This window comes from Anguilla anguilla, chromosome 10 (genome assembly GCF_013347855.1).
Source record: "Anguilla anguilla isolate fAngAng1 chromosome 10, fAngAng1.pri, whole genome shotgun sequence".
NCBI classification, from domain to species: Eukaryota; Metazoa; Chordata; class Actinopteri; order Anguilliformes; family Anguillidae; genus Anguilla; species Anguilla anguilla.
The window spans coordinates 15,395,496-15,413,510 of NC_049210.1; the positions used below are offsets into that span (position 1 = coordinate 15,395,496).

An 18,015-nucleotide genomic window follows, 5' to 3' on the forward strand; every position below is an offset into this window, starting at 1 on the left:
ACTAGTCGAGCAGGTCGTTTTGCTGTTGATGCGTCGTTTAGAAAAGTAACAAAAGACGGCAGAAGAGGCGAGCATATTTGTCAGATAATTCATTGAAATGCGCATTTATGGGAGATATCCTTATCAGCTCTCGTCTGAGGGAATGTCAACCCATGTCAACCGTACGTTTCTCCTTGCCTGGCTTAACGTCTTCGTCTCCTGCCTCCCGTTCTGTCTCAGCACCGGTGTTCTATAAAAACGTCTGTTCTTTCAGGATTTATTATGACAGCCTGATATCGCAGCAGTCGTGACCGAGCCTGAAATAGCTTGCGATGAGTCAACTGCGATCGTGGTTACGTTAAACCCATGCGATTTGACCCACCAGAGAGGCATTTAAAAAAAAAAAAAAAAAAATAGCACTTGAGCAGTAAACTGAACATATAAACCTAGATTTTTTTTTGTTCCGTGGCTGGTTTGCTGGTGAGTAACATTATCCTCTTTGCAGGCCTATTCGTAACGCCCAGCCCATCCTGTTGTATTCAGTAGGCATGGCCACCTGTGACTGGCATTGTCTGATGTCCGTCCATGCACTGCGAGTGCCCACCCTTTGTAGTCTTCGGTAAAACAGGTACCTGGAGCATGGACAGTAGTTTGGGGCTGTATCTCGCCACTCACTACAGGTAGAGAGCTGGCTGAGAGCTCATTTTAATCAAGAGGACAGCTACTCTTCTACAAGTAAAAGTTCATTTTACGACGGAATTCCACTTAAACTTCTCACAAAATGATAGATGCTGTTTTTTCTTGGACTGATTTACTTCTCTTGATTGTGGTGCAATGTTAATTACATGCACTTATGAGATCGATGCATTTTCTCCTGGGCAACTCTGCCTTAAATAGGCCTAACATACGTGTACATGAGCTGTCACTCTCCACGGATCTCTCTTAATTATTTTAATTAGTTTGATGAGAGGGCAGCCTTATCAAACGCATCTTTGGTATCTCTCGTTTCAGGCAGCAATTTAAACAGCTGGGTATCCCGGTTGAGTGATTAAGTCTGCATGAGGGTACTACAGGGTTCATCTCACAACCTTTTCAGGACTTAGCATTAAAGTATGTTTTCCAGTGGCCTATAACTTTAGAAAGCTTCTGGCCCACATGTCTTAGCATAATAATAACAACAACAACAGCAACAACAATAATAGTCTTGCAATCCCATTGTAATACAGTGTCTTGCCTTGTAAAGAAGAAAGTTGACAAAATACACAATTTTAGCTGTAAATAACTTGCTATAAATGGTTTGTTTCCTTGCCCAACTAAATTTGGTATGAAAACTAAGAAGAGATGAGATTTTATTTCCTCATATGATTGATTTGTTTTAATAATCTAACATGAGTTAGCCATCTAGCTTCTTGTTTGTCGGCATATCTCAGTATCTCGTCATCGTGCCTGACTCATGGCCACCATGTGAACTATCCTGCATGTTCCCTCCCTGTTTTTCTCATCCTCAACATTTACCGCGTCTTCACTCAGCTTTGTTTGTGTTGTACGTTTATCCCTGTGCCTGACCTGACCTTGGTAGCCGCAGCTACATTTTTATCTATGCAAAAGCTGAGTTCTGCCATCTTGAGGCACTGGGCAGCTGTCTTGTTTTGGCATTTGGAGCTATCGTTGCCAAGCAATATCCATGGTGACCAACAATCGGATGTAATGTTGAAAATTCCGGAAAGACACGGTGTGTTCACTGAGCTGGAATGAGGGGGTAGGAAGAGTGTGTGTGGGACAAACAACTTCTGAGCACTTTTCAACCTTTGCTCCCCCAGCCTCTCACTTCCTTTCCCTCAGGGTTCACTTTTATTCAGTTGTTTTTTTTTTTCTTCTTCACTCATCTTTTTTTTTCTGCACTCCCCTTCATCCAGCTCCTAATCCTTCTTTACTTCTGTGATTCCTTTGGTGCTTAAATCGGCGTGTTTGTTTTCGTGCTGATGGAAAAGGGAGCTTTCAGTACCTGTCATTCGGCGACATATTTTGTGCACCTTTACCTTCCTCTTCCAGCAACAGTTCTCCGCGTTGGAAAGAGGTTTACTTTAGTCATGGCGTTAATCCATATTTCTGTAACGGCTTTAACTGCCTAGCCTGAAAACTGTTTTGAAGTGCCTTGATTTCAGCCCTCTTCCTCCCACCTTCTCTCTGTTTCAAAAGTGGATTTTATTGGAATGAACCTTTGTTGATAATTCATCAAGAGCGAAGCTGAGTCATCTGGAATTATATTACTGTTTTACTGTTATTACTGTTATGCCACATGTATGTACGTTCTGTACACGAGCACACAGTGAATGAACACTGGACAGCCACATACAGCCATACTGTACATCTGTAGAAGTTCCCCAAAACACAGTAATTCTTTTTTTGTCACCTGCCAGTATGTTTAAGATCCTTTGAGACTGTATTCTTCTTGATATTTATTGATCCACATCCTACAACAAAGTGGTTATTGTGACCGAAATTGTATTTGTTCAGAGTTGCTACTGTGAAATGTCTTTTTCACATTTAATCAGACGCCTTTTTTTGTCTCATTTCAAGATGTGTGCCATATGACCAGGTTATACATTGTGTTTACATTAAAGTCTTTCTCCGGAAGGTAGCATTGTGTTCAACCCATTTACCAAGGTAATTGCAATGAAAGGGCTTTAAAGAAAACCCTGAAGGGTAATTTGCTGGCTCAGAGATAATCAGATAACATACAGTCTTCACCACTGCATTAATGGGATTTCAGGGTTCCATACTCCGGTGATTTTATATTATGCTACAGGCCAGTTAGTCAGTCAGGGCTGGATCCTGATGTGGTCCTACACAGGTTATGAGTCTTGCAGGTGGGCAAGGGCGTATTTATCTGACTGACTGCAGAAGCACATCTACCCTCGAGAGCGTAGCCATGCCAGGTTCACTGTGATGTCCCCCCTCCGCAGGACTTAGTCCGAACTGGATCACATCACCTCTGCCACCTGCCGCACCTGTCCCACCTGTTCGAGGGGTGAATTCCTGCACCATACCAAAAAAAAGCCTGTAAAATGATCTGTTTTTGAGCTGTTTGGCTTCTAGCACCGAGGAATGATGGATGGGGCACAGAGGCACCATGGCACTTTTTTAATAACAGGTTTTTTTTGCTTCATTCAAACAGAATGGAAGCAGAGGGGGTAAGATGGAGAGGGGCCATAGATCAAAAGGTGTCATGGCAAGGGGGGTGGGGGGGGGGGGAGTGGTACTCGAACTCATCTTGAGAGTCAGCTGCCTTACAGACTGCACTACCTCTCACAAACACATTTAAAATCCTTGTGTTTTTGTTGCCTTCTCAGAGGATATATGAATTAAAGGGACAGAAAGAAGTACTATTTCGTTTTATTTTTATTTAATAAACAAAATATAAGAATACCATGCTTTCCTCTGGGCCTCTTTGTCCTGAAGATTAAATGTTTTGAAATGCGAGAGTTAAACGATCACCTGGATGTATAAGAAGGTTCAGTTAAATTCAAATTGAAGTCAAATTAAGCGAGAACGTCGCGAGAGGCATGCTTTTTGGCGAAAGCGGTTGATGTAATTACCTGCACTGCAGCAGGTGAAGGCGCGCGTTGGCATTCGTTTAGCTGCGATTTGGAGCCGCATTAAAAGGCAGCTGATAAGGGACGGCTGAGGAATTATGGGCCTGATGGGAGGGACACGCTCAAGTCTTTCACTGTATTTTAGGAAAATGTTTGGCGATGGCAATTTTGTCAGTGAGCTTCAGCTTGAGGATTATGTATTAAACCAAATGCGTTTTAAAATCATGACCTCCCGCCTTCTATCTATTTATTTCTTTCTTTATTTGACATTTTTGTTTTTTAAAGCATACACTATACATATGAGAACAGGATGTGAAAAAAAGACTGTGTTTGGTCGAAACAGAAAGTTATCGTCTTACTTCTGTGTGTTGCGTCCGTCCTGTATGTTACTCTTTGACACAGTCGAGGGAGAAGGCCCTCTGGAGATTTCTGCCCAGCAGAGGGAAGTTTAGTCGGCCAGCGCTGCATGAAGGATTCCCCTCAGGAAAAGTAGTTTAATTTACGGTGATTTTCTTCCCCCTTCATCACTGCTGTTTTTCTCCCCTTTAGGTGCTTGTTGTTAATTCCTTAATTAGCAGTGCGGGTAATAATGATCTGAGTATAATTAAGAAAAGTGGTTAAGCCACTTAGAATGGTACTGGAAACACTTTGCAGAAGAGCTGTGCAAAGCCTGCAAGGATGGTGAAGTTTTGCTTTGAAAGACCTTGGCTTTTACGGAGTGACTGAAAGGATTTTCACCTGCTGCAGAATGCACAAGCACTTTCCGTCCTGAATACATTTCCAGTACGGTCTGCAAGAGATTATTTCTTTATTTTTTAATACTGTATATTCAATCTTTTCTAATGCAACATTGCGTCATTTGAAACGCACACGGCTAGCCGCTGCATCTTTTCGCCCGGTTTACCCGCGAGTTCGTTAATGCGCGGCGCGGTGAAGTGCCCTGCTGGTGCAGCCCCTTGCCGTGGGACGCCTGGCCGTAGCCGTCACGGTCGCGGTCAGGATTTGGTTCCCGACTCTATGGGGTGATTCATGACGAGAGTAGCAGTCCTCTATGGATCTGCTTCATGGCAGGAAGCTACTTTTTTCCCCCTTCATCCTGAATTTACGACTTTGGATTCGGGGCGACTGCTTTAGCTCGAACCGAGTAAATTGAGGATAAAAACAGAACCTTAATTTAGAAAAGTGTTTGAATTGGTACTTAAGTTCACAGCAATTTAATTTACAGCTTACAAAAAAGAACTGTTTGCAGCTGATTTTAGCTAGCCATTTTAATCACCGCAGGTTTAGAGGCAATGTGTTGTTGCTATAAAGTATTCTGGTAAGGTAATGTTTACTGCAGTGCATTGCAGGAAATTGCATTGCCGGAGATTCTAGATGGTAAAATGAATACCACAATGTCAATAAGGGTTGAGTTCAATTTAGTTAATATTGAAATTCAGGGAACAATTCCAGTTCAAATCAGTGCCTTCTCCTGTACTGCCTAGTCCAGGTGAAGGCACTATCTAGTGGAGCCAGTGTGGGTCTTAGTGTTGGGGTTAAAATGAGCAGTGTGGACACTGCAGCAGATAATGCGTTGTGAATGATTAGTGAGGTGACATGCTTGTCGCCATGGTTTTTTTTTGTTTCCGAAACTTCCTCCTACGGCTTCACACAGTGCATAACCTGATGGAAACAGGAGTTCTCAGCAAGCACTAACACAAATGAACCCAAGCTGATTGGGTTGACATTTAAAAAAATAATTACGATAATGATGAGCTTTTTTTATTCGGTGCTTTGCTAAGTGGGCAATCTATGCAGCTTCCAACTCTACGAATACAGAACAGGAGTTGAAATGAACACACAGGAAAAGCGCAAGCATCTGGCACATAAAAACTAGCAATAAAAAAGCGCAGTAAGATCAATTAGAGGGAAAACCAAGTGATAATTACCAAGAGATGGAAGCACTATTCATTTGAAAGCACTTAAAAATATATTCACACAGCCTGCTGATTTCTGATAAGGCATAACATAGTTTTGGGCCTATTCAAACAAAGCTTGGTCACAAGCTTGGCAACAGGTTATGGGGACACAAATCCTTTATGTGTTGACCTGATAACCAAATTATGTTGGCTAAACACCACTTAGTTGGCTGGTGAATCCTTAGGAACAGACAAAATCTGAGTTCTGAGAGGGATGTTCTTGAGGCTAAGGTTATAATATTAATTGTCTGTTGAGTCTCATCATCTCCTGTTTGATATTATTGGGGCTTGTTCCATAGGAACAAAATAAACGAAGCTTGCATGGAGTTAGTTAGCGCTGCAGACTGGAGGACAATGTAAAAACCTTTCATAACCATGTGCGTTCGATTTCGGGGGAGGGATGGAACGGTTGGACCGGAACATTGATTGCTTTGCCGTTTTGCCTGTTGGATGAATCTTTTGTTCATTCTTTCTTCTTTCATCATTCTTTTTTTCATGGTACAGCAGATTGATTTTTGTCAGAAGGAAAAATGGCAGTGCATGAAAACGCACATTCAGCACTTTGCAGACCCTCCCTCGCCTCGCCTGTCAGCACAGTCTTCCCTCCAGCTGCAGGACTTTAGGGATCTGGTTAAACCCTGGAGGAGGTCAGCGCTGTGAACATGGAACATGAGAAATTAATTCACAACCCAGTGGTTTAACTTGGGTCTGAACTGAGCACACAATATTCCAGCCCCACCTCCATCCCCTGTAACACCCCTATCATCTATTTCGGGGTATTAGGATAATATATGGCATGCAATGATATGAATGCATTACAGCTATACCATAGATATTTAATTTACTTTGGAACACATGGGCAGTGATGGTCAATTCCAACTCAATATGGCTGGATACGCATTCAAATTGAAAGTCCTGACATAAATTTTGGAATTTGAAGAAACATTCAGAAACATACAAAATTACTTGAATAACAATTTTTTTTTCCTTCAAAATTAGTAATCATTATAAAATCATCACAGAATCACAACTTGGGAACGTGACAGCTTGCTCCAGCGAGAGAGAGAGACAATCTGGTGATGATGGGGATGGCGATAGGAGCGGCAGCTTTGGTGACATTGGCAGCAGTGAGAGGACTTTAGCGGTTCGGCGCTAGCCGCCCACGTCCTGAGGGCTGATCGACGGGCTGCAGAGGCTACCTTCCGGCTGCGACTGTTTGAACGGCATCTGAAGTCCTCCCGGACGGACCTCTAAGCAGGGCTGGTGGAGCCGCCTCCACAGCTCTGTCTGGCTGCGGGTGCCTGGCTGCGGGCTGCTTTGCATCGGCGGCGATGGCGCAAAGCCTGCCTCTGCGGCGGGCTGACGGGTTGATGGCGTCATTCTCCTGGCGACTGGCATCTGTGGGATCGGATCTGCTCAAGTGGCTGCACTTCCTTAACCCTCTCTCTGCTTATGGGGTCATTTCTGCTGGAGCACTCTGAATCAGGTCATTTATTTATTTTGATTTTTTGTTTGTTGCACCCACACTCACACACACATGCACTCACACACACATGCACACACACACACAAACACACACAAACACACACATGCACACACGCAAAATAAAAAAATTATGCGCACCTTTGGGGGTGGGAAAGGTTTTCTTTGTTTAAATATCCTTTCATTTTTCATTCCAGCTTCAAATCACAATACAAATGAGGCCTAGATGAATTGCCCTCGAGAGTTCATCATTGAACGTTGCCATAAAGGACACGTCTCTGTAGTCATCATAAACAAGAGCTCGTCAAGAGGCAGGAAAGTGAGTTTCAGTGTTGAGGGACGGGAATGGGAGCACTGTGCGATTATGTTACCTAGGTAATAAACACTCAAACTACAGCACAAAAACACTTCATTATCATTAAGAGTTTTTTTTTTGTTGTTTATTCCGGTGTTGCGTTGAATTAAATGTGAAACGGTGACGAGCGCATCGTGCTGAGAAATGTCACGTCGCGAGAGAGCGCTTAATGCTGGGCTCATAAAGGCAGTCACTCGCGACGCTGTGACGCGCGAGATTCTCGGGCCCTGGTCCGCGGTCGGTGGCGTGACGCGGTTCTTAAACGGGCGTCCTGCACCCTTTTACGCTGGAGGAAGCTGAGGGTGACGGGCACGAGCCGGCTCCTCCTCGCTACGCGCCGCCTTCTCTCGCCGCGTTTCGGCTCTGTCGGTCAGGCCGGGGGCCGGCTGGCGGAGCCCGGTGACGCGTCGCTCCTCGTCAGGCTTCGCGCCGCGTGCGGCGGACATGTTGCTCGCGGCCGGCGTCACTCTCGGTGTCTCGTCCCGCCGCTCGCCGGAGGGTTAGAGGCCGTTGCTGCTTATTGTCCGCTGGCCGTGTACTTCGGCTGTGCCTAATGAAGTATTCTTGGAGCAAGGAGGGATAAAGGAGTTTCCTATCAAGGAGGGTGTAGGAGAAACTGCATCACAAACTTAACAAGAAGTCTTTCCTTTCGGTTGGTTTGGCTGGTAGGCGAGAGGTTTTGTTTATTAATTTTTTTTGTCCACCTCAGGGACGTTATATTTATAGTAACTGGGGGCGTCGTACAAACATCTACGGTTTTGTTCAGGATTTGTCAGAGATGAAATCATTTTGTGCATATAACGTTTCCTGTAGAGTTTTTGTTCAGCACAGCAGGTGGATGCAGATTCAGTCATCAAACTGCCCACCATGACAGTGTGAAAGCAGGGGTGGACTGGATAGCCCTGTATGTCCATAACAGCCCCCCCCCTCTCCTCGGATACTGGGAGGTGACTTTCAGTACATGAGATGTCATCAGTGTGGTCCTTCTCACCAACTGTTGTGATAAGACTGCAAAAAGCATTGCCCAGCCCACCTCATATGGTCAAATCATTATTCCATGCCGAAGATTTTTTCATTGTTTGATGACTGTGTGTGCGTGTGCGTGCGTGCCTGTGTGTATGTTTGTGTGTGTGTATGTACAGTATGTGTGTGTGCGTGTGCGTGCGTGTGTATGTTTGTGTGTGTGTATGTACAGTATGTGTGTGTGTGTGTGTGTGCGCATGTGTGTGCGTGTGTGTGTGTGTGTATGTACAGTATGTGTGTGCGTGTGTGTGTTCGTGTGTGTATGTACAGTATGTGTGTGTGTGTGTGTATGTATAGTATGTGTGTGTGTTTGTGTGTGTGTATGTACAGTATGTGTGTGTGTGTGTGTATGTACAGTGTGCGTGTATGTACAGTATGTGTGTGTGTGTGTATGTATAGTATGTGTGTGTGTTTGTGTGTGTGTATGTACAGTGTGTGTGTGTGTGTATGTACAGTATGTGTGTGTGTGTGTGTATGTACAGTGTGCGTGTATGTACAGTATGTGTGTGTGTGTGTATGTATAGTATGTGTGTGTGTTTGTGTGTGTGTATGTACAGTGTGTGTGTGTGTGTTTGTACAGTATGTGTGTGTGTGTGCGTGTGTGTACGGTATGTGTGTGTGTGTTTTTAACAGGCTCTGCTTAATGCCTGGGCTGTGCATGGCTCTGCGTCTCTCAGGCAGGGGGTTCTTCTGTAAGTGTGCAACCGCTGGGCCTCAGTGTGGGGGAGTGGGATCTTTTATTAGAAACACTTTCATCCTGATTGCCATTCTTCTGCCTCTCTGACTCAGAGGCTGCCAAATTTATTAAGTGTGTGTGTTTGTGTGTGTGTGTGTGTGTGTGTGTTTGTGTGTGTGTGTCTGTATGTCTGTGCATGCATGCGCACGAGTACGCGCGTGAAATGGGGAGAGTGAGTGAGAGAGAAAGAGTGAAACTTTGTGTTCATGTACTGTACATATTGTGAAATGTAGGGATATTTTTGAGATTAAGGATGTGTTTCTGACATTATGCATCATTAAAAGGCTTAAAGGATGCTGTACTGTAAATCTTTGTACACTTTAGCATAACACTTTTACAAAGTAAGAAGTTCAATCTTCTCTACTAGTTTCACATTATGTATGTTGCCAGGGGTTATATTGTTTTGTAATTTATGTATTTGTGCATCATACTGAATAATATATTCATGTAAAAATATTAATATTAAAAATTAAAAATTCTTAATATTAAGAAGGTTTTTTTCCGATAGGTGAGTTGAGATCCTTGGCCCCACAATAAATTGATGGAATTGGAGTTTATCTCTGTTTATGAAGTACATGGTTGCATTTCAGAAGCCTTCTGTATGGATCTGTTTTTGAAACACAAGGCACTGCAGTTTTCTCTGTCAACAGAAAAAGGAGTATGCTGTGAGGCACCAGACTGGGCTCCTTTCAACATGGCTAGACAAACCCTGATTTCTTTTGAGCACGATTTACAAACCTTGACTGAATGTATTTTTAAACCTAATTTACCGTTATGCCTGAAATGCACATGCAGTGAATGGACAGAACTGTGCTGGGTGCCATGCAATTCAACCCTGCATACATTTCAGTTTACAGCCAAAAACCTGTGAGATTCAAATAAAAACTACCAACTGATCATCATTTCCATTCGCTGAATTTACTGTAGCGGTTTTTATTTTGTCAGATTATTATGTGTCACCATAAGTTTGTTTATCTTTTTAAATAGGCTTTTTCTTGGAGTGCGTGTACAGTAATATATCAGATTTATAATGCAGAATTCTTTTTCCCCCGCAGTTCTTCACTTGATTGTATTTTCACATTTGAAGCCTCTCTGACTAGTGCAAATGTCCTCTTATTCCTGACCTGCCATTTTCCTAGTTCCCTTGACAGTTGTGTATGGAACTATTGATTTTGAGCATAAACAAGGTGCCAGAATGTTTATTGCAAAGGCAATTGCACAGGTCATTCAGTTTTATTGATGTGTCGTTATTTTACAGCAGTTACCAGAGCAGAAAGTGGCATTTTGAATTTTGTGATTTGGAATTTAAAGTGGTAATTCAGAACGGGAATCCAGATGTGGACTTATCAAGTGTGATAACCCTGTCCAAATCCTGTTTTTTTTCTGTAAGGTTTGCCATAAATTGCTCAGTACCTCAGACTGTCTTGCATTTAATCAGCTCACCGATGGCCCCCCCCCCCGCCTTTCTTTGTCCCTTTATCTGATTACAGATCAGTGTCTACAGGCCTCAACTCCCCAGCGAAGACCAACTCCCTGGAAAAAAAGCTTCTCGTCAAAAGCAAAGAACTACAGGAAACCCAAGACAAATGTCACAAGGTAGCGTGTCGCGCTCCCGCGGTTCTGCTGGGCGGGCGCCGCCCACGCCCCCCGTCCCACCTCGGGGCTCTAAACGCTGGCTTAATCACAGCCATCCATCACCTCGCCCCGGCCGGTCTATAAAAATGGCTTCCAGTGCACGTGCGTGTGAGGCTCTAGGCGCTAGGTGCTGGTGGTGCGGGAGTCCTGCATAAAGGACCAATGTCGCTGCATTGCTGCTTCCTGGATAAAGGCCACAGTCACTTCTTCTTTTGGGAAAGCCGTTGGTTTGGAAAACTGTGACAAGCGGTGATAGTAGTTGATTGTCTGCAGCATAAGGCTAAATTGTGAACTCATGTTGTGAAACCGAAAATCCTGGATTTATCCAAAAATGTTCCATGTTGACATCTGCCTGCTTCAAAACTGTGATGTGATTGGATGCTTTACAAAAGGTCATCTTCAATTTGAACTTCAAGGATCGCAATTTGGCATTACTTTTGCGCTGTGCTTCGCCAAGCTTAGCATTGCTGCCAAGTCGGGCATCAGCGATCCCTCCATAGGAATTTAATGGTTTGACACCATGTTGGGGGTTTTGACGCTGATCATGTGCAAGCAGCTGAAGGTAGCTGTGCTCCAGGTGCTGCTGCATCTGGTGTCTGAGGCCTCTGGGCCCATCCTCCCCCTTCACATATTATAGTGCGAAAATACCTCCATTATTATTCACCTCTCCCTTTCAGTTGTTTTTTATAGCATATCACATGCCTTTCTCCAACTTGGCTTAAGCTTGCCAGTTACCCATTTAAAACCTTTTTTTATTTATCCAAATCGAAGCAGAAGTTTATTTACCTTGTCTCAGGGTTTGAGCCGGTCCAGTTCCTGTGCTCTGCCATAACCATTACCCCTGGTTACAATTCACAGGCGCGAAACGTGTCTTAATCGCTACCCCGGATTACAATTCACGGGCGCTGAGGTGTACCCGGACGCTCGGATTCGTGGAATATCCATCTGGATTTTGCTCGTGTGAGGAGAACTGAACACGTGTGTCCAGCCGCGTTTTAGCCGGAGCTGCTGGGCTGATCGGGTCCTGGAGGGCCCCCTCCCCATCAGCCAGCTTTCCCTGCTGTCTTCAGGCTAAAAATACAGACCAGGGACGGGCTGCTGATTTGAGCCAATCAAGACGATTAGTTCACTCGGGAGGCCGGTTAAGGGAGCCTGGCTGAAGCAGAAGCTTGATTAATGGCAAGCGTTGATTATACCGGTCATTTTAATGCCTAGAAGATGCAATTATTTCTTTTTTATACTCTGCCATCTTAAATTTTTCACACCCTTGGTGAAGATGAACAGCAAAGACAAGTCCTGATCTTTATTTTGGTTCTCAAACATATTGAGATATTGTACTTTAGTTATTCAATGGAATCTCAGCTTAGAAATGTATTTCCTGTAAAAAAAAAAAAAAAAGGATTATCTTCAATATTCACACTTCTTTTTCAGTTCTTTCTGCGCTCTACCTCTGCAGAGATGGCACTAATGAGTCATACTCTACAGCAGTGATTCCCTAACCTGTCAGACCCAAGGCACACCTGTGAATAATTTCCATCTCCACAGCACTGCAAAATGACATATGCTGATTGCAGCATCTTATACATATGTTTTCAAGTGATAAAAAAAAGGGAGGGGAGGGGAACAGCATTCTTAATTTCTGTTTTCTTAACTGGTCTTAATTAATCTTACTGCGGTGATTATTATTATTATTGCTGATGCGTGCGGTGGTGTCTGTGCAGATGGAGCAGGAAATCTCCCGAGTCCAGCGTAAGATGTCTGACCTGGAGTCCGTGCTGCAGCAGAAGGATGTGGAGCTGAAGGCGTCGGAGACCCAGCGGAGCATCCTGGAGCAGGACCTGGCCACCTACATCACCGAGTGCAGCGTGCGTGTGACATCACCGCGCGGCGCGGCGCCTCTGCTGCTGCCGCGCCCTGTTCCTTCGCTTAGTCCATGACATGCCTTAGATTAGCAAGCAACTTTAAAAAAGCCCCGTTTCTCACATACGCAACACATGTGCATATATTTGTCTGCCAAATTATTGATGTCAACGCGACGCCAAGCTACAATCAAACTTAACCGATGCGTTTCACGGAAACTAAGCACTGTCTTTCGGTGTGTGTAAATTGTGCCCAGGGATTGTGCCAGACCTTGCTAGCCATCTGTAAGAACAATCTAATGCAGAATTCAGAATTCTGGGTTTGGAGGTGTGTGGCATTCGGTCCGGCAGTGAACCGGATTGGTCTCGGCAACGCCGGCTGGTGGAGAGAGTACACGCACCTGGGTTGCGTTAACTAATCAGCCCAGGTGCTTAAAGGCATATTCTTCTCCGCAGTTCGGGGCCGAGACCGGGAGCACACACTGACAGAGCTTTTATTTTGGAGTTTTTGAGTTTCGTTTATCTGTGCGCAAAATGACAAAGGAAACTGGCAGCTGGAAAGTTGGCCAGCGGATCCCAGCGGCGAGCTGAAAAGCCATCGCTGGGTTTTTCTTTCTTTTGTCTTTATTCTTTTAGTTTGTTGTTTTAGTTTATTGTTTTTGCCCGGAACCCGTGAGAGGGAAGGGTGAAGGCGTTTGATTTATTTCGTTTTGTGCTGGTGTGGGTGCGCCCTCTGCCTCTCCGTGCGGCAAACGATGGAGTTTCTCAGAACTGCCGCTTCTCCCTCCCGGGGGTGTCACCTCGGCGTGTGACGATGAGAAATTACTCGTCTCTAAGCAATAGAATTAATCTTTTGGTTTTTGTAGTTGATAAGGTTTGATTATTGTGTGTGAGTCTGTGTTGAGGGCATTATTAAATGATAATCATGTGCGTGCATGCGTGTGTGTGTTTGTGTGTGTGTGCGCGTGCGTGTGTTTTTTTATTTGTGCATGTGTGTGTGTTCTTGCTCGCTACATGCATGCGTGCATGTGTATGTGTGCGTGTGTCTGTGTGGGTGCGTGTGTACGTGCTTGTGTGTTTGCGTGCGTGTGTACGTGCGTGCGTGCGTGCGTGCGTACGTGTGTGTGTGTTTGCGTGTGTGTGTGTGTGTGTGTGTGCGCGTGCGTGCGTGCGTGGGTACGTGTGTGTGTGTTGCAGAGCCTGAAGCGCAGTCTGGAGCAGGCGCGAATGGAGGTGTCTCAGGAGGATGACAAGGCGCTGCAGCTTCTGCACGACATCCGTGAACAAAGCAACAAGCTTCAGGAGATCAAAGAGCAGGTAAGAGCCTAAAATCCAGTCTCACCTGCCCTTTCCTGCTCTGTCCCTCTCCAGTGCAGGAACCGGTCATCCCATTCCGTCCCCCCCATGCGCACACACACACACGTCACACACACACACACACACACAGACACGCACGTCACACACATCACACACACGCACGCACACACACACACACACACACACAGACACACACACACACACATGCGCACACGCACACGCACACGCACACACACACACACACACACAGACACGCACGTCACACACACTCACTCACGCACGCACACGCATGCACGCACACACACACACACAGACACAGACACACGCACACACACACACACACACACACACACACACATTTTCTCTTGAACGTGTCCTCGGCTCCTCGGCCTCCCCAAATGCACCGTGGCCCTTAGCTGCAGTGGCCCAGCGTTCGCGTGCTTGTGCCACTTTCATTAAAAACAAAAACTCATTTCCCTGGAAGCCCATGTGGTGAATGGGAGCGCACACCCTTGGGCAGGCCCCCTAACGTGCTTGTTTATCTGGCCTTCTCCTCACTGCCATACTGTACCTGTGTGGTGTGAGGGCACCTGGCGCTTGTGATTGGCTGCCTGGCTGTTGCCCTGGCTTTTCCGTGGCTCGGGCCCTGAGGGCCGCGGGGCTGTCCACGGCAGTGTTAATTAGAGAGGGTCAGAGGCGCTACCTGCCCCCCCCCCCCCGTGTCCTCAGCGGGGGGCTCCAATGCGCCGTGGCCTTTCGGCTCCTCTGTTATTAAACACCTCCTCTCCGAGGCTCCGCCTCATTGGTATGTCACTGCTTCCCAAGCGCTAAGATGTGTTTTGCGCTCGCTCCGCCCATATCCCCTAATCTATCGAGTGTGGAGCTCACCTCAACCCCCACCTTCCCAGCCCTGCTGTGTGTTGTGGAGGTGCCAACAACAGGAGCCTGCCCAATACCCAGCACCTCCCTCCCCTCCTCTGCTCCCTGGCTCCCCTCCAGCCCCAGAGCAGGTTTTGGACACTTTCCCTCCCTAAACTGGGTACTTACTGTACGTCGCTTTGGATAAAAGCGTATGACGAATAAATGTCACGTAATGTAATGTAACTGGTACTACAACAAAATGTACGTGTATTCCTTTCTGTGAGCAACTCGCACAGGCTTGTTTGACGGTCAAGTGCCACTTTGAGTATTTGAGTGCAGTATTTTTAACACACGCGCTGATGATGTTTACAGAGTCTAGCTAAAAGCAAAGTGGAAAGTCGCGGGGTCCAGAGAGTGTTTGTCATGTATGTGTAGAAAGACGTTTCTCTCTATATGGGTTCTAGTCACAAGATCAGGGTCGGTGTTTGTGCTGCTGCATTGTAAACTCATTTATCCTGCAGTCGTGTTGGATCAGGAAAATAGGGAATGGAGTCTTTCCCACACAGACAAAAATATACTCCTGGATATCGAGAGGAACAGGATTTTCAAAGTAAAAAAAAAAAAAGCATCAACCTGCTCTCACCAATGATTGTTCAGTGCACGCTCTGTCTTGTGGTTGCCATGGAGACGAAAACCAATACCTGTAAGTGGGCAGTGTGTCCGCGTGCTGGTGTGCGGTGGACTATTGAGACGAGCTGCCTAGGCTGACGCTCCCGTTGTTTTTGTTTTTTTTGCTGTCGCCTGTCACCTCGGCAACCGTGCCCAAGTCAATGAGAATCGGATCAGGAGCTCACGCGGTGACTTAGATGCCATCTCTGTTCTGGATAATAACGGATGCCCCTTCAAATCATGAGGCAGCATTTTAGAAATATTCCCTACTAATGCATATCGATTTGACATGATCTTGTTTCTGAGCCTGTCAATTTATTTTTTCATGCTGGCCTTTACAGTATCCTGTAAAAATAAAAGGCCTGGTTTAACAATTTAATAGACTTAGATATAAAATAGGGGAACTCAAATTAAAAATGTAATAAACTCCTCTGCAGTGGAATATTGATCTTTTTTTTCTATTGTAAAGCAATGTGTTGGTAAAGCCTCTTTTAATGAATGCTCCTCCAATTAAGCAGAGCCCAGAGCCGGCAGAGCTGTCACTGTGCTGGCGTCTGAAGCGTGGATCTCATCCCTGGCTCCGCTCGCATTCCTCTTCGGTTTTTTCTGGACTGGAGGCGATTATTTTTGTCTCTCTTCCGAGTATCACACAATGCTTCTGCTCACCAAGGTATTTCTCTGAAATACAGTGAAATGGGGACATCCCTGTGTGTAATCAGGGCATTTGATCTTCTGGTGCCATGGAAATGCAGGCTTGCACGCGCACACACACCCACTCGCGCACACACGCACACACACACACACACACACACTGCTGGGGGAGATGCAGATCAGCCAAACTGTGTGGGCAGGCAGAGCTCTGAAAATTCAAGACTTAGCCGTGAAAGGCGAGATGCAGCAGCGGCTGCAGAACCGCGCGCGGTCTTATAACCAGGAGGAGCAAGCGCCGCACCCGCTAGGAACAGATGATACGAGCAGATGCATTCATTCATTACAGGAAGGTTTCGCCGAACCAAGTGCTAAGAGGGTTGAGGCTATTCACTGCATTTCAAAGTGTCTTCGTGATAGCGCTGCGAAAAAGAAAACCAAGCTCCATGACATGAGAGGCATTGGCCATTTAGAACGCCCAGCCCCTCGCTGGAGGAAAAGAAAGACTTAATCAGATTTTTTTTATCTGAGGAAAAAAAAACAGAATGAAGAACATATTAATGTCTTGCCTGCTGCAAGAAGCTGAAGCCCTGCTGGTATCGGGGCGTCTCGTCTCCCCGGGGAAGCCTCTCTGCGGGAGTGTGCAGGTCAGCGTTTCTGCGGTGTGGGGGACACACTGTGCGATCGCCCCCTGTGGCTGGCTCCCTCGTTTACTCTCTTCCATTTGTTGGCTGCAGGTCTTTCCGCAGCTCTGTGGTTCTCACCGAAAGCTGGTCTCAGGGCACCCCTGCTGTTGCTGTTTTTCCCCCACCTCACTGCTTCTTTCCTTTTCCCCCCACCGCTTTCATTCTTTCCCTTTCTGTCTACACCTGTCCCCCATTCCTGCCACACCTGACGCGAGAATCATTTTGGCTAATTAACCTGATGCTACCTCCTCACCTCCACCAGAAAGCATGGAAGCTCTGCTCAGACCCAGCTAATGTTTGCGCAAGGAGGCGTTATTAATGAAAGGGCCGTTTGAGTTCTTCTTAATTAATCGAGTCCTCTCTGTTTTTTTTCCTGTTATCAACCTGAGGACGAGCCAAAATGTATCTGAGCTGCTGGGTTTGGTCCACCGCTCTGTGGATCAGTCAGGCCCCACAGGAGACACTACCTGCTGCGCAGGCGTTCAGAGTGGAGCTGATGTTCCCTTTAACTCCGGCGCGTTTGCTCAGGCGCGTCACTCTGGCTGCAGCTCCCAAAACTGCGCGAGTGAACCGCCGCGCTCTTATTTTGGCGATGAATGCCCTCACTTCTTCACGAGTGCCCCCTGCATGAGTCATCCGTTCTGCTTTTATTTTTCGCTCCTCTTGCCCTTTGTGTGCTTCCTTTCTTTTTCTGTCCCGCGCTTCCTTTTATATCCCTTTTATATCCTTTCGTCAAAAGACCTGCTATGGGCTGGAAGCCTATAAATATGTGTGGCACTCCGTTTGCTTTGCGGCACAAAGAGATATATGTAACTGCTCCACAGTCTGTAAACAGTGAAATTATTCGTTTAGCCACCGCTGAATGAGTCGGTGTTGTACCTGAACACTGTAATGGCTTTTTCTCATGATCCTAAGCAGCCCTGCCTTTAATGGATATAATTTAATAAATCTGCAGGTAATGCTATTACCTTCCTGTTTATCTTTTATGGGGCTTTTCAGAAGTGTTATCACTCAGAAAATTCCCCAGTCTAGGGCAGTCTAGGGCATCTTGCTCTAGGGCAGCGCAGTGGCCCAGTGGTTAGCACCGATGCCTCACAAGGAGAAGGTTCCGGATTTGAGTCCCTGCCAGATCCCGTCTGCACGGAGTTTGCGTGTTCTCCCAGCGCTTGCGTGGGTTTCCTCCGGGTACTCCGGTCTCCTCCCACAATCCA

The 18,015-nt window shown here is 46.0% G+C and overlaps 1 protein-coding gene across 3 annotated transcripts in view; it reads left to right on the plus strand.

Moving 5' to 3' along the window:
- Positions 1-18,015, plus strand: part of LOC118206623 (citron rho-interacting kinase-like) — a 77,464-nt gene that overhangs the window by 19,892 nt on the left and 39,557 nt on the right. For all 3 annotated transcript variants that reach the window (XM_035379512.1, XM_035379510.1, XM_035379511.1), the window contains exons 11-13: positions 10,620-10,725; positions 12,486-12,629; positions 13,821-13,940. In XM_035379512.1, coding sequence (XP_035235403.1) covers positions 10,620-10,725; positions 12,486-12,629; positions 13,821-13,940 — 370 coding nt within the window. The remainder of the gene's footprint in view (positions 1-10,619; positions 10,726-12,485; positions 12,630-13,820; positions 13,941-18,015) is intronic.